Source organism: Cervus canadensis, chromosome X (genome assembly GCF_019320065.1).
Source record: "Cervus canadensis isolate Bull #8, Minnesota chromosome X, ASM1932006v1, whole genome shotgun sequence".
Classification (NCBI taxonomy): Eukaryota; Metazoa; Chordata; class Mammalia; order Artiodactyla; family Cervidae; genus Cervus; species Cervus canadensis.
This window is the reverse complement of record NC_057419.1, coordinates 143,107,966-143,129,822: the sequence shown is the minus strand read 5'-3', so window position 1 is coordinate 143,129,822 and position 21,857 is coordinate 143,107,966. Positions and strand designations below refer to the sequence as shown.

Below are 21,857 nucleotides of genomic sequence, written 5' to 3'. Positions count from 1 at the left end.
GAATGTGTCGTTGGGCCCTCAGGGGGACTCATTAAACCAGCCTTTCCAAAATGTCTGCTCTGAGCAAGACGTAAACAGAGTCCTCTAAGCACTAGCAGTCTCCCCGCTGCCTGGTGCCTGGCTGGCAGCTCCAGAGTGGGGACCAGCCTCCAGCTTTGGCTATTGGGCACCACAACACCCAGCATTGCAGGAAAGACCAGCGAGGATGGCATGGTGCCCAGGGCTTGGTACTCACAGACAGGTGGTGTTGTCCAGTCAGTCATGTCTGACTCTTTGTGACCCCATGGACTTCAGCATCCCAGGCTTCCCTGTCCTTCACCATCTCCCGGAAGTTGCTCAAACTCATGTACATTGAGTTGGTGATGCCATCCAACCATCTCATCCTCTGTTGTCCCCTTTTCCTCCTGCATTCAATCTCCCAACATCAGGGTCTTTTCCAATGAGTCAGTTCTTCGCATCAAGTGGCCAAAGTACTGGAGCTTCAGCTTCAGCATCAGTCCTTCCAATAAATATTTAGGACTGATGTCCTTTAGGATTTTCTGGTTTGATCTCCCTGCAGTCCAAGGGACTCTCAAGAGTCTTCAGCACCACAGTTTAAAAGCATCAATTCTTCAGTGCTCAGCTTTCTTTATAGTCCAACTCTCACATCCATACATGACTACTGGAAAAACCATAGCTTTGAGTAGATGGACCTTTGTTGGCAAAGTGCTTTCTCTGCTTTTTAATACTCGTCTAGGTTTGTGATACCTTTTCTTCCAAGGAGCCAGCATATTTGAATTTCATAGCTGCAGTCAACATTTGCAGTGATTTTGGAGCCCAGGAAAATAAAGTCTATCACCATTTCCATTGTTTCCCCATCTATTTGTCAAGAAGTGATGGGATCAGATGCCATGATCTCACAGATAGGTGAGAGCTTGGCAAATGATCAGTACTACATGATCCCAAATACTAATCGCTGACAGCTGCAGCAGGGGACTGAAACATCACCTTGATCTTATATGGAGAATGGGTGGGGTGGGGTGGAGTGTTGTGGATGCCAGTGTAGAAGTTCCTGTATGCTAACCAGAGCTCTGTCACTTGTCTAGCTCTATCAACTTTCTCTGGTATTTTTGGTTCTTTCCTTAGGGAATTTTCCCATAAGTGAGGTGATTGGGTCAAAGGGCACGAACGTTTCTGTGGTTCTCACGCCACCGGGCTGCAGACGCCCCAGACCGATGGGTTCAGGCTACAGGGTAGCCCCAGCTCTCCAAGCCCAGGTAGTGATCAGGGTGCCGCAGGCGGTGTCTGGGGTGCCTTCCTGAAGGAGGCTGGGCAAGCAGGCAGGAGGTAAGCGCGTGTGAGCATGCCGCTCTCTGGAAAACAGACCGGCCAGCGGGGAGGCCGCTCAAGGCTGAGCCTGCTGGCTCCTGGATCGTCGCATCCTGCAGTTTCCCCAGACACGCCTCTGCCACTCCGTGTTGCGAAAACGTACAGATTTGAACTTTGAAAGAATTTCTCATTACGTACCCGGATCCCGCCGCCCATTTGTAGGCTTCAGATCTGAGCACACTGCAGGAGCGTAGCCCCGCCCTCAAAGCCTGGGAAGGCGGGGCTCTCACCTCTGAGCGAAGTCTCAGGGGAGACGTCAGGGGCGGGGCCGACCGTGGCCCCTCCCCTCCGGAACCCTGCCCGGGGGCTCCGCCGGAGCGCGCGTCGGGGGTGGGGCCAATTCTGGCCCCTCCTACCCGGTAGCCGGCTGCCCAGCGCTAGCCGGTGACGGCGGTGGCAGTCGCGGGCCGTGCTCTCGCCCCGGGTCGCCATTGCCGGGCCTCTTGAGCTGCCCCGCGCAGCTCCCTGGCCTCGCCAAGTACAGCGAGGCGGCTGGCCTCACGACGCTGCCCCCGATCCGGCTCGCATCCCTCCCCCGCGGCGTCAGGCAAGTCTCCGGCCGGCCCGGCCCGCGTCGCCGGCCTCCATGCCTGGAGGGGTGGGGGCGGCCTCCCGCGGGAGGGACCCGCATCTGGGAGAACCACTTCCACTCTCCAATCCCAGAGGCTCCCGGGGGCTCGATCGTGAGCCGCCCGGTTCCCGCATTCCCTCCGGTCCCAGCCGGGCTCCTCTCCACCTCCCCGAGGGGCCTGACCAGGGAGTTGGACCAGCAAATCGGTGCACCGATCACGCCCGCACCATAACTGGGGCCCACCACGAGGTCGTCCCTGACCGCCACCCAAACCTGCTGTTCTGCTTTGTTGCCCCCTCCCCAGAGTGCAGGGTCCCTAAAGGCTGCACCTGTCGGCTGCCCCAGCCCAGCGAGAGAAGTGGACATGAGGTTGGCAGGTGGGTGGCTTCCACCGTGAAAGGGAGAGACTTGGAAAGCAGACTCGGCTGGAGGCCCAGCTGCCCGGAGGTCTTTCTGGAAGGGCGGGGAGGGCAGGAGTGATGGGACCACTGGGTTTGTTGGGTTTTGCAGAAACTCTAGTGCAATGACCTTGAGCAAATCCTTTCACTTCTGAGGACTTCAGCTCCCAGCTCTCTCAGTCGTTTGAAGAGTGGTACGATAGTCTGTTTCTCCCAAACAGGGTGACTGGCCACTCTTTGGAAAAAGAGCTATGTGAGAGACGCCCCAAGGAGTGCAGCAGCTGGGTGGACAGGGAGATGCAGTGGTCTTAGACAAGAAGCTGATCAAAGTGGCCCTGGGCTCTGATGGGAACCCACTGCCAGTTCTGCTGTTGCCTGGACAGTTGAGACGAAGCAGGCTTGGGGTCCCATCAGTTTCGGGGTGGACTTCCTAGCGGCGAAGGTTGCAGCACTACGAATGTATCCCAGGGAGGCTGGCCCATGAGGAACTGGCTGGGAAATGTGGCCTCAAGAGTGGTCAGGGCTGGGCTGGGAAAACAAGAGTCACTGCTCTGTGAATGTCAGTTCAAGGCTGGGAGCAGAGGAGGGCACTTATACAGATAGTGGAGGCAGGAAGGGAGAGTGAGAGAAGGGTATGGACACAGGATTTGGGGACTCCCCATGTCACTCTGCCATGTTTTCACTTGCTGCACTGTATGAATGGAGGGCTCATTTGCTGAAAGACAAAATACCGGAAGAATAGAGTTTACTTATTTGGGGTAGAAGAGAGAAGATGAGTTCTGTTTTAATATTTAGTTTGAGACACCTGTGAAATATCCAAATAGCAATAGTGAAGTAGCAGTTGGCTATATAGATATGGCTCAGAAGACAGGACAGAGCCAGAGATAAACGTTAAGGACAAGGAGATGGATGACATGATCTGGGAAGAATCCATGGAAGGAGATGAGAAGGCCATGTGGGACAGAAACCAGGACAACGCAGGTCTTCAGGGCAGAGTCTCGGAGGACAAGAAGGGTGAGGAGCATCCTATGGGCTTCCAGGGTGCCAGCCTAAAAGGGTTTCTGCGGGAGGGCTTCAGCCTGGAGACAACGAGGGCCCACAGATAACCCCGGGGCGCTGACCCCAAGAAGGTCCTGCACTGGGGGCCTTGGCGACAGGCTGTCCTATGGGGCTGATGGAAGCCCGGGCAGAGGGAAGGAGATCGGAAGACAGAGGGACCAGGAGGGAAGTCTATGCAAGGAGGAAGGAGCCAGCCTATGTGACTCTGGAGGGGCCTGCGAGGAGGGAAAGGGAGCGGATGGAGGCCAGCGGCCAGCTGGGGACGTGATCCCCAAGGAGGCCTGTCCTCCTGCATCTTCGGAGGACGGGAGATATTGACAATAGAGGACGAAGAGTGAGACAGAGTGAGCTATTCCAAGAACCCCAGGCAGGGTGGGGAGCTGGGTGCCCAGCTCACAGCAGGGGAAGGGAGGGCTGCCTGGTCTTCTAAAGGGGTAGGAGCCTTCTCCTCCATTGTTGCAGGAGAAAGGAGGGCAGGGCGGTGGAGACTCAAATGCATGGGGACCTCAGGGGTTAGGGGGCTTCTCCATCAGCACGGGAAGGGGGCAAAGCCCTCTCGAGTAGGGGCTCTGGAAGTCCCCTCCACACCGCCAGGGAGAACCAAGCCAAGAGCCTTCCAGGTGCAGTGGTCTTTCCTCCTTCACCCACCAGGAGCTGATCCCCCTCTCGTGCCTGGTGGGCGGCCGCAGGTCCTCCCCCTTTCTGTTCTCCCATCCCTTCCTCCCCAGCGGATGAGGAGTCCGCTCATGAGAAGGCCTGGGGTCGTCTGGGAGCTCGCTGCCCTCAGAGGTGGCCTTGCTCATCTCTGTCCTGCCTCCAGGCCCCCTTCGCATCGTGGCCCTGGTCATCACCGTGGCTGTCACCTGGATCGTAGTCAGCATCCTCCTCGGTGGCCTTGGCTTTCCTCGGATCCAGCAACTCTTCACCAGTGAGTGTGGGACTTTCCCTCGCCCCGCTACAAGGGTCACTGGCGGCAGGCACCCGGACCTGCAGACTGAGGCTCAAGAGAGGGCTGGCAATAGTCTGGTTTGTCTGTCTCTCCCGGGGGGACACTGAGAGCTTTCCCTGCTGGTCTGCCTCTTGGCGTCCGGCATAGCCTGACCCTTGCCACCCAGTTGCTTTGGCTGGACACACCAATCCCCACTCATTAGAATTCATTCAGTTCAGTTGGAGTCACTGGGGCCTGAGTAGGGGGTGGGGGGGGCCTCGGCTGAATCTTGGGGATGACGCCCTTGTTGGTCCCCGGAGGCTTTCCACTGGGTTCTGAGATGGGGAGGGAACTTGACCCCTTCTTGCCGGGGACACCTCACCTCTAAGGACTTTTCACGAGTCCCATCTACCCTTACCTGGAGCAGAGAGCTTTGCATGTGAACGTTTAGACTTGCCCAGGAATGTATGTGCCAGGCATAGACCCTGGCCCCTGATCCTGGCTTGCCCTCCACGTTGACTTCCTGGTACAGGACCAGGCTGCCCTACTAACAGAAACAACTCTCTGTACCCACAGGCCAAGAGAACTCAGTGACTGCAGGTAAGGTTCCTCTCACCACTGCTGCTGCAGTGTGCCTACCCCCTCTGACAACCTTTGTGACAGCCATGCTTGTACCCAGCCCACCAGGGTTTCTCTTCTCCATTTACCCCTCCCCATACTATAGCCCACTGGAGATGCTTGCATGCTGGGAGTCCAGAGAACAAGTTACCTCCTTCCAGAATACCTAGGGGGTCAGGCATAGGGTAGACATCACCATTCTGAAAGGGAGGAATTGTAAGGAATAAAGAGGTCATCAGTCTCAAGCAAGTCCAAATCCCAGCAGAGCAGATCCATTCCATTTCAAAGCCTAAGAAGAATCCCTGGGCCTTTGAGGGGGTGGAGGTTGGTGGGGCTCTGGAACACAGAGGACGATCTTACCCTCCCTCTGGGCCCAAGCCAACTGTGGCCTCTGCAGCTATTGACCGGCCTTTGGAATTATCCTTCCTCCCTTCCATCCTTTGTCTCTCTCAGTCCAGCCTGGAAGTGTTCCTACTTGTATACAAGTCTCAAAAACCTTGTTGATCTCCTGTGGAATTCATGAGGATCTAAGCCATAGACTAGAGAGTCCTCCAGATCATTCCTGGATAACGTCATCTCTCTCTCCTGGTTTCTGATGACACAGCTGAGTGGGTCCACAAGTCACCCGCCTAGCTCTTAACAAACAGGTGTCCAGCCACACCCTGGGTTTTGTCTACTGAGCATGCCCTTCTCATTCGTTTTTTTTTTTTTTTTTTTTTTGCAATATGGTTAGGCTGAGAATTTTCCAGACCTTCACTTCTGGTTCTTTCATGCTTAACTGGCCTCTCTTCCCTCCCGTGTTATTGTGAGTGACAAGGAGAAATCCTCAACACTCTGCTTAGAAATCTCCAAGTTCAGCCCTCATGAGTTGTACCTTCCACAAAACACTAGAACACAATTTGGCCAAGTTCCTTGCCACTTGATGACAAGGGTGGCCTTTTGGCCAGTGTCCTCAAACACATTCCTCATTTCTGTCTGAGAGTTCACCAGAAGCACCTTTAGCATTCACATTTCTAGTGACATTCTGGGCACAGTGATGTGTGTATTCTCCACTAGGGTAGAAGCTTTCTCTACTGTTCTTCTCCCTTCTTTCTGAGCCCTTAGCAGAATTACCTCTAATGGCCATATGTCTACTAACAGTCTCTTCAAGGCAATCTAGACCTTTTCTAAGAAGTACCTCAGAATCCTACAGCCTCTACCCATTACCCGGTTGGAGAGTCATTTCCACATTTTGGGGGATTTATTACAGTAGCACCACACTTCCTAGTCTCAAACTCTGTATCAATTTCCTGGGGTGGGCATACCAAAATGGCAGAAACTGGGTAGTTTAAACAGTAGAAGGGTGTTCTTTCTGTTCTGGAAGCTCCAAGTCTGAGATCTAGGTATTGAAAGGCTACTCTCATCCCAGAGGCTCAAGGGGAGGCTCCTTCTGGCATCTTCCAGCTTCTGGTAGCCCCAGGTGGCCCCTGGCTTGTGACTTCATCCCTTCTGTCTCAGCGCCCATCTTCACGTGGCCTTCTCCTCCACGTCTGTGTCTTCTGTCTTCTAAGACCACAAGTCATTAGATTTAAAGTGATTACTGAAGTTGCTCAGTCATGTCCAACTCTTTGTGACCCCATGGACTGTAGCCTACCAGGCTCCTCTGTCCATGGGATTTTCCAGGCAAGAGTACTGGAGCAGGTGGCCATTTCCTTCTCCAGTCATTAGATTTAGGGCCCACCCTATTCCAGGGTGATCTCCTCTAAATGAATTATTATGTCAGTAACCCTGTTTCCACTGAAGGTCACATTTTGAGGTCCTGGGGCTTCAGAGCCTCTTCTGTGGGAACACAGTTCACCTCATAACACACCATCCTCCTGGTGGCTCTCCTACTATCCCCTGTTCTCCCACCAGTGGCCAAAGAGCCTCCCTGGGGGTCCCTGACCTCGACCTGAGCCATGTCTCCTCCGCACCCCAGTTCCCTGGTCTGTGATCACTCATTCGTCCCTATGGGCTGGGCCTGACCACCCCCTCTCAGGTGTCCAGTGCCTCCAGGGCCAGGCCCAGGAATCATGCTGGTTGTCCCCACAGAGCCGCGGGCCAGGAAGTACAAATGCGGTCTGCCCCAGCCATGCCCCGAGGAGCACCTGGCCTTCCGTGTGGTCAGTGGTGCTGCCAATGTCATTGGACCCAAGATCTGCCTGGAAGACAGGATGTGAGCCTCTCGGGACGGGGCGGGGGTGGGGTGGGGAGGGAAGCAGGGGCTGTGTGCTGTTGATGGGCCATTGGAAAGCTCTGTCCCCCTACCAGGCTCATGAGCAGTGTCAAGGACAACGTGGGCCGGGGACTGAACATCGCCCTGGTGAATGGTGAGTTCCCCACGGAGGAGAGACACAAAGCTGGGTGGCAGCCTGCCACCTTCTGTCCACATGCCCACTCTGGGAAGTCCCAGTGGGGCCTGGGGCAGTGGGGGATGGTGTTTGGAAACTGAAGGCTCCACAGAGGAGGTGACCCGATGGACGAGAGCAGGGTAGCAATGAAGATCTCAAACTTTACAGGGATGGGAGGCTGCTGCCTGGGGAGCCCCCAGAGGGCCACCAATGCCTGGCAGCCTCGGGTGGGTCCTGGCATGTGAACCAGCAGCATGGTGGGCATGCACATGTTGGGGGTGTGGCGGGGAGGAGCTTCTGGAAGGGCTGCTGATTCTGGTAGGCTCCAAGTGGCATCACCCTGGCAGCTCCTGCAGCAGTGCCCAATTCTTCCCTCTACCCAGGGGTAAATGGAGACCTCATCGAGGCCCGCGCCTTCGACATGTGGGCGGGAGGTGAGTCAGGCCGCCGCTACCACTTTCTGACTGTGGGAATGACAGCTCCTTTGCCCTGAATGCTGTTCCCTCTGTAGGTTCCCCCAGGCAGCTCAAGCACTCCCTTGCATTCAGAAAAGGTGGGGAGAAGGACCGGTGTACGGTCAGGGCTTTGGCCCTGGCTTCTTACTTGTTTTCTGGGCTTCCCTGGTAGCTCAGATGGTAAAGCATCTGCCTGTAATGTGGGAGACTTGGGTTCGATCCCTGGGTCCGATCCCTGGGTCGGGAAGATCCCCTGGAGAAGGAAATGGCAACCCTCTCCAGTACACTTGCCTGGAGAAATCCCATGGACGAAGGAACCCGGTGGGCTACAGTCCATGGGGTTGCAAAGAGTCAGCCACGACTGAGCCCTTTTTCTTTCTTTCCTTACTTGTTTCCTAAACTCTTCTATTTCTTCTTATTTGGTTTCTAAACTCACTTGGTGACCTGGCTTGGCATGAATCCCTGGCCCACTCCCTGCTTTAGTTTCCTCATTTGAAGAACAGGGGTTGGTGAGGGAGGGGTGCTCAGAGGTGGCCAGTGCTCCATGGGACCTGTCCCCCCAGATGTCAACGACCTGCTGAAGTTCATCCGACCACTTCACGAGGGCACCCTGGTGTTTGTGGCTTCCTACGACGACCCAGCCACCAAGTAAGTGATGGCCGAGGCTGACCTCAGCCTCATCCATCTAGGGTCATGGCTCACCTCTCTTCCTTCTGTGCGGCAGGATGAATGAAGAGACCCGGAAGCTTTTCAGTGATCTGGGCAGCAAGAACGTCAAGGACCTGGCCTTCCGGGACAGCTGGGTGTTTGTGGGGGCCAAGGGTGTGCAGAACAAGAGCCCCTTTGAGCAGGTATGAGCACGAAGCCTGGTACCCCCACTGCCTGGCCCAGAGCAGTCTGCCCGCCCCTCTGGCCTGCATCCTCCAAGGTCCCCTTCTGTTTATGCCACGGCCTTCCCTGAATTCTGCCCAGCACACCTCCCCCTGCCCCATGGTGGTCCTGGCTCCCTCACCATCTGCACAGGGAGGGCAGTAACTGATCTTCTCTCTCTTGTCTGGATTCCCCCTAAAGAACCTTTGAACGGGAAAACTTTCACATGAGCAAGAGTCACGGTTAAGACACCTCCTCTTATATATCTTCAAGATGCTCATCAGACGTCTTAGCAGTCCTTTGGTTAAGACTCCCTGCTTCCACTGTCAGGGGCAGGAGGCAGGGGGCATGGGTTCTATCCCTGGTCAGGGAACTGAGATCCCTCATGCCACATGATACAGTACCACCCCTACCCCCAAAAGACTCTCAGTGATGTCCCATCCCTGCCAAACCCAGGACCCCAGTTCACCCTGTACACCCTGCTCCCCAGCTGCCCTAATTGGGAAACCCCCAAACCCTGCTACCCACAACAGGGCAAGGCAAACAGGCCGTTCCAGTGGTTTCTGGAAGGCTCCAGCTGCCAAAAGAGTGGCTCGGCTCCCAGACAAGAAATGTCCCTTTGGGCCTCACTCTTGGCACAGCTTTCATGGGCTCCCTGCAAGCGAGGTGAGGGCTGGGACACACCCCGTCCTTCCCTTCCCAGCATGGGCCAGGCCCACTGGAGTTCCAAGAAGCTGACCCCCTCCAGCTGTAAGGGGACAGCTGCCGCCATCTTTACATGAAAACACTGAGGCACTGGCAGATGGGGCTGGGTGCCCAGAGAGTGCCCGCTTGGTTGACCCCGGCCCAAGGGGACAGAGGGTCTATCTGGCCCCGGTGGCTGAGGACTGAGTCCATGCCTTCTTCTACCCCACAGCACGTGAAGAATAGCAAGCACACCAATAAGTATGAAGGCTGGCCCGAGGCGCTGGAAATGGAGGGCTGCATTCCCAGGAGGCCTGCAGCCAGCTAGGGGCCAGGCTCACAGACGAGACTGAGCAAGGCTGCGTGTGCCCGGCCCCTGATGAGGCGCCAGCACAGGGCTAAGGCCCCGACCTCACGCCCAGCACGTTGGGGCTTTGAGGTGGTGACCAGCGACCAGACCATGACTAGTAGTGGGGCTGCGCAGCAGACCCTGTCGCACTTTGTGTCTGGGGGGAACCCCAAGTACCCGTCTCCTATTCTGAAAGCTGCTCCCCTAGTCCACCCCCAGCCAGGCGAGTCCCAAGCACCTGCAGCCCCAGGTTTGGTAGTGGCTGCCTAGAAGGTTCGGGCACCTTCCAGAACCTCTACATCCCAGAGTGCATTGCGGCTCCATGGGCCAGGCCTGTTTCTAGCATGATTTGTCGTGCTGGGCCACCTGGCCACCTCCAGGGAGGGGCGGCCACCTTGGAGCCAGGCCAGCTGTGTGCTGAAGTTGTGGCCTGATGGCAGTCTCTGGAGTGGCGGGTGGCCACCCCTGTGGTTTGTCAGAGGGCCTGCCTTCTCCATGACCTCTTAATAAACTGGTGGCCCCAATAGGATGAAGTGTGTTCAGAGGGGCAGTCAGGGTTGTTGGTGTCCTGGGGGAGGGACAGATCCCCAAGGCTCAACCGACTCGCCTCCACACCTTTCATAGGGGGCCTGTGTCTCCAGGGCGCATGTCGTCCACAGGCCCCTCTGCCCAATGGGCATCCCTGTAGTTTTGCCTGGAAAACTGATTCTGGCTGCCAGAAACTGGCTGAATCCCTTGGACACAGGCCTGTAGGGACAGGAGTGGAGATTCAAATCAATCCAGGAGGCTTCCCCCTCCCGCCCGGCCTCCCTCAAGAGCTGGCATGTCTCCCCGCAGTGCTCAGCTTTAGATAGCTTTGAAATCAGGGCACGAGAGATCAAGGTGGGGGGCCAATTGGCACTTCTCAGAGATCACAGCTCTATTTCCCTGCATTGGGTGAGAACCAGCAAGAAATAATAAGGAGTTTTGCTGGAAAAGTGCACAACGGGGTGCAGAAATGGCCTGGTGTTAGGAAAAGGAGGGAAGGCAGTTTGGACTTCCCAGGTAGAGGAATCCATCAGGCACCAGCCAGGTCGCGTTGAGGGTGCCATGGCGGGGGGCAGTGGACATTTGAGTCCCCCTCTAGGGGTTAAGTGCTGCCGGAGTGTGAGTGCATCATCAGAAAAGAAAGGTATTTAAAAAAAAAGAAAGAAAGAAAAGGAAGGTATTTAAGGAGGCGCAGAAGAGAGAGAAGCCCGGGATGGCCCAGGAAGAGAGGCTGTGGCTGTGGGGCCACGGTCACGGCCATGAAGGGTCAGAGAGTTGCAGATGTGAGGGCGGCCTGGATTGCTTGCCTGGGAGATGGTGATCACACGAGCTGAAGATCAGCCTGACCCCGTGCCAAGAACTTGAGGTGTTTTCATTTTTACATTGACTTTGTTTTCTAGAATTTTAGGTTCCCAGCAAAGTTGAGCAGAAAGTCCAGAGTTCCCTCATACAGCCTCCACTGGAACATCATCACCACCCAAAGTCCAGGGTGGACATTGGGGTTCCCTCTTGGTGTCGTGCACTCTGTTTGACAAGTGTTCATAACGACAAGTGATAGCTGAGTCACTAAGTCATGTCTGACTCTTCTGACCCCATGGACTGTAGCCTGCTAGGCTTCTCTGTCCATGAGATTCTCCAGGCAAGGATACTGGAGTGGGTTGCCATTTCCTTCCCCAGGGAATCTTTCTGACCCAGGAAATTGAACTCAGGTCTCCTGCATTGCAGGCAGACTCTTTACCAAGTGAGCTACGAGGGAAGATGCAATGACCAAGTACTTACCATTATAGTATCATCTATGTTATTCATCTTTTTTTAACCTTCTATTATGGACATTTCCAACATCCTCCAAAGTAGAGAGAATAATCTGATGGATCTGGATGTACCCATTGGGGCTGCCACAAGGATCAACATGTGGCCAGTGCTTCATCTGCATGTGTTACCTGCTCGGTCCTCACAGCAACCCCAGTGAGCAAGTGCTGCTGTGACCCCAGTTTAGAGAAGAAAAATGGTCCCTGGTATGCTTAGGAAAGCTTCCCTGGGGCTGGGAGGTTAGAAGCCAGCTAAATAGGGCCCCACAAAGTTACTGACTCGCCCCAGATGAAATGCACCTTAGTCAAGGGACAAACTACAAGGCTGGGAGGTGCCTCTTATCTGCTATGCCAGCTGACCTGCCCCAGACCTTCATCGCTTATGCTGGATTCACACAGATGGAAGCGGCAGGCCAGCTTTATCCCCCACATGGCCCAACACACGCCAGGATGCTGACAATGGGGTGGTGTGCAGCCCGCCAGACCTTCCAAAGTAGTGGGCTGTCTTTCTACACCCAGTGGTCCTCCTCCACCAGGGTTTTGTCCCCCAGGCCTACCCTCAGGAGTTAAGACATCCTCAGTTACAGTTATAAGAGCCAGGGTCCCAACCCAACTGGCACATGCAAAAATAAAGCCATGATAGCAGAGGGAGCCTGAATTTTCCTGTAACAGACCCCCAACGCCTACAGGTGACTCCAGCTCCAGTCATGTCCTCAGGGCTCTCGTATGTTGGCTTCCCTTTTTTTTGTATTCGTGTCGTTTTCAAACGTGCTGTCTTCCCGGGCAGGGGGAGCACCCCAGCAAGAAAGAATTCCCATCTTCCCAGTTCCTAGGGAACTACCTCTCATTGGTCCAGATTGGATTATGGGTTTATCTTTGCCTCAATCTGTGTGGCCCTGATTGGCTACCTCTGTGTCATGCACCCCCAGAGGCCAGCATTGGGGTCATCTACATGCAAACCTTGTGTACTGAGCGAGAGTGGAAGAGAGATGGCCCCCTAAAGAAAACTCAGGCACCACGACCTGTAGCTGGGCTTGTAAAAACGCCAGTTGTCACTACATTTCCCGGTAAATACCAAATGCATCCCATACTCATGCTTGCATAAAATATGCCTTCCATGCCTGCTTATTTATTGCACAGTCTTCCTGGAGGCCCCTGCCTGGAGAGCAGGAGGTAAGTCCACCTCTCAGGGTCATCACTGTGCTGTTAGCGGGATGGCGGTGGGTCTCCCGTCTGAAGTGCCCTGATGTTCTTTTAGATGTAACTATCATTTGTTCCATCTGTTTCTTGGTCCAGATTATTTCTCCTTTGGAACTAGATATCCTTGACTGACTCATAGAGACCTTCCTTCTCTAGGGTAAATTATTAATCCTCGAAACTAACTACAAACATTCTTATTTTTTGTTGTTGTTGTTCAGTCACTAAGTCGTGTCCAACTATTTGTGACCCCATGACTTTAATTTAGTCGCCCCTTTTTCCTGGAGGGAAGGCCTCCAAATTCCTTCAGGTCAGACACCCCACCAGCCCCCTCTGGCTTTTCAGGGAAGGCTGGAGAGACTGACGATAACGGGGAGCAGCCTTCTAACTACATTTGTTCTCCTTGACCCCTGACACCAATTCTCATCCAGTTGGGAATATAAAAATGAAGGGTTCCTCAAGGGTGAACACATCGTTTAGGTTATCCATCCCCCTTCTCCCTCTGGCCACTTTTACCCCATCCTCAGACGACAGCACCACTGCTCCTTTGCAAAATTGCAGTCTTCAACCTAGCATGTGCCAAGCTCAGCCCTCTCACCTGTGCCAGCCTGCTTCCATCAGGACCTCTCAACCCCATTTGAGAGGGACAGTACAGACTTTCTGAAATACCAAGTCCACACACACACAAAAGGTTTATGTCTTAACTGAGGCTAAAGAACAGCCTAGAGCTACAGCTCTGAATGTTTCTTGATCACTGGCATAAACCCTCTTGAGTGTGCACCCCACCATGTGTGTCTATCTGCTTACACATCACATGCATGCACTAATCTGAACTTTATAACACACATACACAAATACAGTTCTCAAAAACTAAGGCTAAATTAAAATTAATAGATTTCTTTTTAGATGATTACAGTTATTATTTATTGGGAAAATAAATAAAAGTAGAGATGCTACAGGTCTTTTTGGACATTCTCTACAATGTGTCTTAGGAACCTTCTTGGGGCAAGAACCTGCAACTTTGGGCACCACTGGCCTCCATCACAGCCCTGACAAGAGGTTCCTCCAGAGCAGTGGGTAGCTATTGTCCCGCTGCCTGAGTGTGGTTGCCCAGCAACCTTTGGGAACACACAAATCTTTGATTATACACTTGCTCACTGTCTTCCCACGTCCACGTTCTACACCCTCACTACCTTTTTGCCCTTCCTTAAGCCATGTGTTTGCACTCCTCCGTGAAACCTTAGGACCTTGCTGGTGGCCCCAAATAGTTTTGAAACCTCCGGACCTTACTGGTGGCCCCAAATAGTTTTGAAACCTCCAGACCTTGCTGGTGGCCCCAAATAGTTTTGAAACGTTCAGAAATCCACTGATCTTACACAGGGTGGAAATAGGCGCTTGGTCGATGCTTGAACGTAGGAAGGTGGAACATGGCCGAGACTGGGTCCCAGAGTATGGCTCCGTCAGAGTCGGCCCTCTGGCCACAGGGCTAGCGCCCTGAGCAGGCAAGTGACAGAAACCCTGATTCCCGGGTCCTGCCATTAAGCAGCAGCTCCCGGGCGTCCTAGCTTGGCTAAGGGCTAAGCATGTGTCCCACTGACCCCAGAGGTCGCAGCGTGGTTGGGAAGGACTGGGGTGCCTACCCGGTGTGGGTCGCCCCGGCAGCGACCACAGAACACTGGGATACGCGTCTCGCTAGCCACACGAGACAGTCACCCGGCCCACCCCGACCCGGAAGGCGGTCAGGCCGGCGCGCGCGCATGCAGAACCGTCGCTCCCATGTTACGTCACATCCGGTCTGGGCCCGCCCCGGCGGTGAGAGGTGAGGGGGCCGCCATGGGGTAGGCGGGGCGGGAGTGTAGGGCGGGGGCGGAGGCGGTGCTTCGTCGAGCTCGGGGCGGGGCCCCGGCTGGCGGTCTCTCGGGCGTCCGCCGGCCCGGCGGGCGCTGGCTCCGGCGCCGAGCTTCCGGGCCGCCGAGGCAAGTGAGAGCCTCAGGCCGGAAGGGCGGGCGGAAGGCGGCTTCTGGCTCCGGCCGGTTTCCGCCCTCGCTTGCTGTGGCGGCCGGGCGCCGCGGAGAAGGGTAGCCGCCGGGCGTTTGTGCAGCCGTGGGGACCGCGAGTGGCGTGAGGGATCCCAAGGCCGCCCAGGCGGGTCGCCAGCCTGCCGGCTGCAGGGCTCTCCTCCCCGCCTCCCTCCCCAGTTTCTGCCCGAGCTCTGATCTGCCCTGTCCGACAACTTCCGGACTCCCAGGTAGGGAGGAGCCCCGGGTCAGCACTGCCAACTGCACCGACACCGAACATTCAGCCAGTGTGAGAAAAGCTGCTGACCCGGGGTTCCCTCCCTCGTCTTGGGGAGTATCTGCCCAAACTCTCCTGGCACCTCAAGCAGAAATGGTGGGATCTGGGCCAGATCCCCCACACAGTGACTCAAAGCCACCAGCGGTACTGGAACGACGGGGTGCATGGCCCTTTGCCTCCTCTGCCTTCTGAACTGGTTCACAACAGACCGGTGGCTTCAGTCTCGGGTGCCTTCATTTCTTCCCTGTGAGTCCCCTCCACTGTACTCCTGCTCCCTCTGGTTTTCCTGCCTCCCTCTTCAGTGGTGAGACCCAAGGCTGGATCAAGGCCTCCAGGGTAAGTGACCCAAACGCCAAGCCAGGAGAGGCTATGGCATCCCAGGGTGGTAGAGGATGAGTTTCCCAGGGATGAGCCTTCTGCTGAACCAGCCCTCCACCACCTATTTCCACTGCTCCCCAGTCTCAAATGAGACTATCCCTGATAGGATCTAGAGACGCAGGGGCCTCGTCCAAGACTCAGACAACGCCAGGCATGAGTCAGTCAGCAGTAAGGATGAAGAATTACTGTGTCCTCATCTTGGTTGCCCCAGTTCCTGCAGGACAATAGGGTGCGGGCTGCCCAAATTGAGAAGTGGAAAGAGGCAGACGTCCTTCTTTCCCCTTGAGGCAGCCCGCCCCTCTAGAAACACTCCTCAAGCCTAGTTCTAGGCTCTGGTAGGGGTCTGCATGGGCATGGGAGGAGTCCCTGAACTATGAGCAGAGCCTCTCAGATGTGGCACAGTGGCTCTAGGAACTCCAATTCTGGGCCTGCCAGGGGAGTGAGAGCTCTGACAGAAAGGGGAGAAACCTCTCAGTAGACACGTGGCCCTATCTGATCCCTTTCTGCTGCCCTTTCTGGCAACTTCCCTGGGGAGAGGGGGACCTGCTTCCTCCCAGAACCTCCATCTTGCCACTGTCAGCAGGTAGTTAGGCCACATGCAGCAGCACCGTTCACATGGCAGTGGTGAACGTCAGCACATGGGGCCTTTGGCCTGGGGGTAACCCGCTGCCCACACCACTTTGCCGGCTGCTCTCTGCCAGTCAGATGACACTCAGATGCCATGAGCTGGTCTGCTCTCATCGGGCCTGCTTCCTGGGCATCCCTGGGGTGTCCTTCAGAGATTTCCTCCTGGTTGTGGTACTGCCACAACTGTGCCTCTCAAAGCAAGTGGGGCACAGGCTAGCGGTGACAAGATTGGGGCTGGCTCTCCCTGGTGGCTGATCATGGCTGATCCCCTGGTGTCAGGCCATCTCTGAATTGTGGAAATCAGCCTGAATCAGCAGGCCAAAGGCGAGGTGGCCCTTCTGGGGAAGCTTAAGGCAGTTGTGACTGGGGAAGGGACACCCCAGTGGCACTCAAGGGCCAGCACTAGGCATTCCCTTTCCATCCCCAGGCTTGCAGCAAGGGACCCTGCTGAGTCTCCCAGCAGTGGAACTTCTCAGTCATGCTCCTGGGCTCACAGCTGCTTGCCCTCACCAGCCACCACCATGTCCCTTCTCTTCTCAGGAAGAGCTCTACCATCAAGAAAGGCAGCCCAGCGCCAGGCCTCGCCCATGGACCCTTCTCAGGACCACCCAACGGCACCAGCAGGGCTGGTCTCCTAAGCCGCAGAGGGCCTGCACGCCCCACCCTTCGAAAGGAGCCATGGTGTTTAGGAGTGGTGAAGGCCGCTCCCTGCAGTGGCCTGGCCCGGAAGGGGGCACTGGTTGCACGGGCCCCCAAAGCATGCTCAGGGCCACCCTACTGCTTGTCAGCTTGCTCTGGGGGGCCCGGGGAACAGCCAGTGCCAGTCTCAGCCCAACTCTGGGCCATCCCGTGCCCCTGACCAGGGCCCGCTACCTGAGCATTGGAGATGGCTCTGTGATGGAGTTTGAGTTCCCAGAAGAGAGCGAGGGCATCATTGTGATCACAAGCCAGTACCCAGGCCAGGGCAATAGGACGGGGCCCAGCCCCGTGCTGAGGGTCACCTCCCTGGACCCAGAGGTGCTGACCATCAAGAATGTGAGTGCTATAGCCTGGGGCAGCGGCGGCAGCTTCGTGGTGAGCATCCGCTCGGGCCTGCCTGGGATAGCCCCACTCCACATCCAGCTCACGGACCCCCATGAGGCCCCGCCCAGGCTGATCGAGGAGCGGAGAGATTTCTGCATCAAGGTCTCACCCGCTGAAGACACCCCCACCACCCTCGGCACTGACCTGGTCCACTTCTCAGAGAACCCAATCCTCTACTTGCTCCTGCCTCTTATCTTCGTCAATAAGTGTTCATTTGGGTGCAAAGTGGAGCTCGAGGTGCTGAAGGGGCTCTTGCAGAACCCCCAGCCCATGCTGCTGGGCCTTCTAGGCCAGTTTCTAGTCATGCCCTTCTATGCTTTTCTGATGGCTAAGGTCTTCATGCTGCCCAAGGCCCTGGCTCTGGGCCTCATCATCACTTGCTCGTCGCCCGGCGGCGGGGGGAGCTACCTCTTCAGCCTCCTCCTTGGAGGGGACGTCACTCTGGCCATCTCCATGACTTTCATCTCAACGGTGGCTGCCACTGGCTTCCTGCCACTGTCCTCAGCCGTCTACAGTCGCCTGCTCAGCATCCATGAAACACTTCATGTGCCCATTTCCAAGATCCTGGGGACCCTGCTGTTCATTGCCATCCCCATCGCAGCAGGCGTGGTAATCAAGTCCAAGCTCCCCAAGTTCTCGCAGCTATTGCTGCATGTCATCAAGCCCTTCAGCTTTGTGCTGCTCCTGGGTGGCCTCTTCCTGGCCTACCGCATGGGGGTCTTCATCCTGGCAGGCGTCAGGCTGCCTATCGTGTTGGTGGGCTTCACGGTACCCCTGGTCGGCCTCCTGGTGGGCTACGGCCTGGCCACATGCCTGAAGCTGCCAGTGGCCCAGCGGCGGACTGTCAGCATTGAGGTGGGGGTGCAGAACAGCCTGCTGGCCTTGGCCATGCTGCAGCTGTCCCTCCGCCGCCTCCAGGCTGACTACGCCTCCCAGGCCCCTTTCCTTGTGGCACTTAGTGGCACCTCGGAGATGCTGGCCTTAGTAATTGGCCACTTCATCTATAGCAGTGTGTGCTCCGTTCCCTGAGGCCCCCTGGGTCAAGCTTTTGCCAGGCACCCCTATCCCCCAACCTCCACCAACTGTCCCCACCATTCTTGTGTACCAAAGGCCTTTAGTTCTCATGCACTATGCACAAGGAAAAAAAATCCAGGCTTATTTTTTTTACTCGTTTTTTATTCTCCAGCTTTCAGTGCCAAAGAGGCCATGCTGAATACTGTAGGCAGGCACTGCCCAGAAAATATATTTCAATAAAACAGAGAAGCAAGCTTGGGTCCCTTGCTGTCTTTGCCCTCTGAGGCCTGCGGGTCGGGGAAGGAAAGGCGTGGTGTGGCCAGGTAGGTGTGGGCCAGGGTAGAGGGCTGGCTTGGGCGACACAGTGACTCTGGCCAGAATTAGCCCTCCTCGCCCCTGCATCGCCTCAGAGCTGTTACCTCTCTGAGAAGGAGCAGTGGGAAGGGCAGAGGCCAGACTCTCCCCGCCAGATATCAAGCTCAGTTGCTTTTCCACAGGTGGACTAAAAAGGAGGCCGGCGGGTGGCGAAGCGAGCTCGGCGGGGCCGGGTCTTCTGCGGGCTCCATGAGAGACAGGGGATGGGATGGGCATCAGCGTTGAAATGCTCTGCCCGCGGACAGGGGCACGCGAACTCCCGGCCCGCTGTCTCCCCGGGCCCAGCTCGTCCCTCCACCCTTTCCCCTCTCCGCGGGCTTCTGGGATCCGTTGCCCTGGGGTCCGCGGAGGACGGTCCAGGTTATGGGGGGAGGGGCCTGCGACGCCGAGGGGCGGGGCTGCGACGCCGGGCGCGCCCCTCGCGAGGCTTCCGGCGGCGGCGGGCGGTTCCGGCGCGCGCCCGGGGCGGCGGCGCGCGGCGGGGGGCCTTCGGGGTGCGCGCCGGCCCGAGTGGACGCCTCGGCGGCCGCCATGCAGCTAACGGTGAAGGCACTCCAGGGCCGCGAGTGCAGCCTTCAGGTAGCATCGCCGGGCTGGGTCGCGCGGTCTGCCCCGCGGGCGCGGGATCGGGCCGCGGGCGGGGACAGACCTGGCGGGCCGGCCGCCCCGGGAGAGGTCGGGAGAGCCGTCCTCCGCGCGGGCCGCGGCCTTACCTCCCGCCCACCTTTCTCGGCCGGGACAGGTGTCAGAGGACGAGCTGGTGTCCACGCTGAAACATCTGGTCTCCGAGAAGCTGAACATCCCTGTCCGCCAGCAGCGGCTGCTGTTCAAGGGCAAGGCCCTGGCAGGTAACCAGGGAAAGGGGACGCCGGGGGAGACCCGCGGGAAGTCAGGGGACAGGGCGTCCAGCCCAGGCCCGGGCAGCAGTGTAGGTGGAGGGGGCTCTGGCTAGGTGACCCTCCCACCCTGGGAGGTCACCGCAGCGCTTCACCTAGGCTCCCCGAGGCCTCGCAGCGCCGTGGGCAGTGCGACCGTGGGCTCCATCAGTCTCTCTCTCTCGGTCAGATGGGAAAAGACTCTCCGATTACAGCATAGGGCCGAATTCCAAGCTCAACCTAGTGGTCAAACCTCTGGAGAAGGTGTTACTGGAAGAAAGCACCGCGCGGAAAACGGTCGAGGCCCCGGCCCCACCGCCCGCCGCCTGGCCGCTCATTTCCAGAGTCCTGGCCCGGCACTTCAGCGCCGCCGATGCCAGCAGAGTCCTGGATCAACTCCAGAGGGTGAGAATCGTGGCCCGGGACCTCCGCGTCCTGCTCACCTGCCTCTGTCCCAGCGCCCCCCGCCCAGTCGCACCCCTGAATCCTTCTGGCTTTCTCTCTTCAGGATTATGAGCGGTCCCTGAGCCGCCTGACGCTGGATGACATTGAACGCTTGGCTGGCCGCTTCCTGCACCCCGAAGCGACTGAAGCTATGGAGAAGGGGTTCTCCAAGTAGGATTCTCAGAGTGTGGGGAGGAGCCTGGCCGGGCCACAAGCTGCATGTAGCATTAAATGTCTTCTTGTATTGCAACTTGGCTCATAATACTGCCTGGCGGGTACCCGGGTACCTGTATCTGGCTCATGTTAGGTGCCAGGCCCCACTCAAAGCTCTTGACCCGGGTTGGCTCCCACATGTTGCACAAAAGGTGAGACAGCCAAGGCTCCTAGCGGGGAAGTTGAGGAGCCAGATTCTGAGTCCAGCCAGCTTCCAGAAGTGCTTCAGGGTGAGAGCGAGAAAGGGGTCGTTCAGACGGGTTCTGAGGACACGGGCGGCCATGGACATTCCAGGTTTAGCCCACTGAGGAGAAACCCTCGAGCAATACCTTTTCCAGGCCTGGAAGGGGAAGCAGCTAGCCCCTGATGCCCAATCCTGTCACCTCATCCTTGGCAGGTCCAGCATTGGCAAGAGTTCAGGTGACAGCCAGCCTTGGGCCCCCTTAGTGGCTGCAACCAGTGTGCACTCAAAGGGAAGGCGGGCTGGGGAGTTCTGGGATGTCACCCGGCTCTGGGGAGTGACCTTAGGCAAGTCCCTGTGCTGCGTTGGTCCCCAGCCATCGACTCTGCCTAGTGAGGGCTCCTCTTGAGACTCTCTCAGTTTCCTTTAGCTCCAAAGCCTGAGGTTAGGAGTCTGCAGGCATCCTATCCCTGTGTCCCAGATACAAACTGAGGCCAAATGCTGAGTGATGGCCAAGCGTGGCCCAGAGACAGAGTGTCCTGGCCCTTAGTGTCACAGCTTTTCTCTGGGCACCCCCTTCTGCTTGTCTCCTCCCAGACACAAGCGGTCTGTGACCTTTAGAGATGACAGGTGACGGTCTCAAGGTGACTCGAGCAGGCCCCTGTACCCTTTGCCCATCCTCTGCCACATGTGGACAGGGCCTCCCACTGTACAAACTACTCACTGTCTGAGAGGGAACCTGGGTGGGGGCAGAAGCTGGTGGGTGGGCCGTAGAGATCGTCCAGGCACCTGCTACTCGGAGGAGGGTACCTGGGCCACCCTCCAGCCTGGGCCTCATGGGGTAAGTGCTGGGTCCCCAGATGGGGAGGACGGACAGTGGCTCAAGGGCCAAAGGCTTTGAAGAGCAGGTGGAAGTCCATGGTTCCACCCAGGAGCTGGGCATGCACTGCCGCAGGGCCCATGCAATAGACTTCCCTACGCTTTCATTTCTTTGCAGTCAGGAAATTTTATATTGACCTTTTCCGTCACACTAGAGGTGTATGTGAGACTTTGATCTGAAAGGAACTCTATTAGCTGAGCTGCTTTTGGTTTCCCCATCATTGATTTAACCATTACAGGACATTGGTTTAAGCAATAAAGGAAAGATATTGGTTTGCGAAACTGAGAAGTCCAGGGGTATTGGCAGCAGATAAACGATTTCCCCAAATACCCAGTTTCTTCCTACCTCCCCTCTGCACTCTGCAGTGTCTGCTTCATCCCAGGCCTCTACCTCAGGATCAGAAGATGGCTGCCTGCAGCTTCCACCGAACCCCTCGGTCACAGCCAGCACGGAGCACCTTCCCGTCCTCTAGCGTAGCTTCCTCCTCAGCTGCCCCAGCAAATAAATGCTGTCCCTTTTGGATGCTTGGAACCGAGTGCCTTCATCATTTTGTCGGGGGCTTGGGTGGGCTGTGGAAGGGAGAGGGCGACTCTCAGAAAGGCCGGGTCCTCGGGGAGGGCTGACGCGTATAGACAGGTCTTGTCGACAGACACAAGAGACAGGCGGTGAGTCTTGTGTGCCTCCCGACTGAGCGGTGTTGACCCTGTGGTGGCTAGGAGCCATCTTCTGGGTGCAGGAAGTCATCGGGGACCTCAGGCTGCCCATGGAGACAGGAGTGGCATCTCCCAGGT

At 56.8% G+C, this 21,857-nt stretch overlaps 3 protein-coding genes across 7 annotated transcripts; all 3 read left to right on the top strand.

Annotated features, from left to right (window-relative positions):
• Positions 1–1,703: 1,703 nt before the first annotated feature.
• Positions 1,704–10,193, top strand: FAM3A (FAM3 metabolism regulating signaling molecule A). Of its 3 annotated transcripts, XM_043458190.1 has the most exons (10): positions 1,704–1,915; positions 2,244–2,316; positions 4,217–4,324; positions 4,901–4,924; positions 7,013–7,136; positions 7,232–7,290; positions 7,695–7,745; positions 8,330–8,414; positions 8,491–8,617; positions 9,553–10,193. In XM_043458190.1, exons 2-10 carry the CDS (start codon positions 2,304–2,306, stop codon positions 9,646–9,648), a joined length of 687 nt encoding a protein of 228 aa, XP_043314125.1. In that variant the 5' UTR covers positions 1,704–1,915; positions 2,244–2,303; the 3' UTR covers positions 9,649–10,193. The 3 variants fall into 3 exon arrangements, with proteins under 3 accessions (XP_043314125.1, XP_043314126.1, XP_043314124.1); XM_043458191.1 differs by lacking the exon at positions 1,704–1,915 and having other exon boundaries at positions 2,153–2,316; XM_043458189.1 differs by lacking the exons at positions 1,704–1,915; positions 2,244–2,316 and adding an exon at positions 2,431–3,351.
• Positions 10,194–14,577: 4,384 nt separating this feature from the next.
• SLC10A3 (solute carrier family 10 member 3) lies at positions 14,578–18,352 on the top strand. The gene is made up of 2 exons (XM_043458188.1): positions 14,578–15,332; positions 16,542–18,352. Exon 2 carries the CDS (start codon positions 16,680–16,682, stop codon positions 18,111–18,113), a length of 1,434 nt encoding a protein of 477 aa, XP_043314123.1. The 5' UTR covers positions 14,578–15,332; positions 16,542–16,679; the 3' UTR covers positions 18,114–18,352.
• A 536-nt stretch (positions 18,353–18,888) lies between these two features.
• Positions 18,889–21,597, top strand: UBL4A (ubiquitin like 4A). Of its 3 annotated transcripts, none has more exons than XR_006267432.1 (5): positions 18,889–19,052; positions 19,216–19,321; positions 19,539–19,753; positions 19,857–20,157; positions 21,432–21,597. XR_006267432.1 is itself a non-coding variant. In XM_043458192.1 (5 exons), exons 1-5 carry the CDS (start codon positions 19,005–19,007, stop codon positions 21,541–21,543), a joined length of 588 nt encoding a protein of 195 aa, XP_043314127.1. In that variant the 5' UTR covers positions 18,889–19,004; the 3' UTR covers positions 21,544–21,597. The 3 variants fall into 3 exon arrangements, 2 of the variants coding, with proteins under 2 accessions (XP_043314127.1, XP_043314128.1); XM_043458192.1 differs by having other exon boundaries at positions 19,857–19,963; XM_043458193.1 differs by having other exon boundaries at positions 19,857–21,597.
• Positions 21,598–21,857: the final 260 nt, after the last annotated feature.

What these genes read in the sequence shown, in the direction of transcription:
- FAM3A (XM_043458189.1), top strand. Translation starts at nt 3,243, where the DNA reads ATGGATGACATGATCTGGGAAGAATCCATGGAAGGAGATGAGAAGGCC. An exon ending in ATCTGCCTGGAAGACAGGAT is followed by an intron (nt 7,137 to 7,231) that starts GTGAGCCTCTCG and finishes TCCCCCTACCAG; the next exon opens with GCTCATGAGCAGTGTCAAGG. An exon ending in ACAAGAGCCCCTTTGAGCAG is followed by an intron (nt 8,618 to 9,552) that starts GTATGAGCACGA and finishes TCTACCCCACAG; the next exon opens with CACGTGAAGAATAGCAAGCA.
- SLC10A3 (XM_043458188.1), top strand. Translation starts at nt 16,680, where the DNA reads ATGGTGTTTAGGAGTGGTGAAGGCCGCTCCCTGCAGTGGCCTGGCCCG.
- UBL4A (XM_043458192.1), top strand. Translation starts at nt 19,005, where the DNA reads ATGCAGCTAACGGTGAAGGCACTCCAGGGCCGCGAGTGCAGCCTTCAG. An exon ending in TCCTGGATCAACTCCAGAGG is followed by an intron (nt 19,754 to 19,856) that starts GTGAGAATCGTG and finishes TTCTCTCTTCAG; the next exon opens with GATTATGAGCGGTCCCTGAG. An exon ending in ATGGAGAAGGGGTTCTCCAA is followed by an intron (nt 19,964 to 21,431) that starts GTAGGATTCTCA and finishes TGCACTCTGCAG; the next exon opens with TGTCTGCTTCATCCCAGGCC.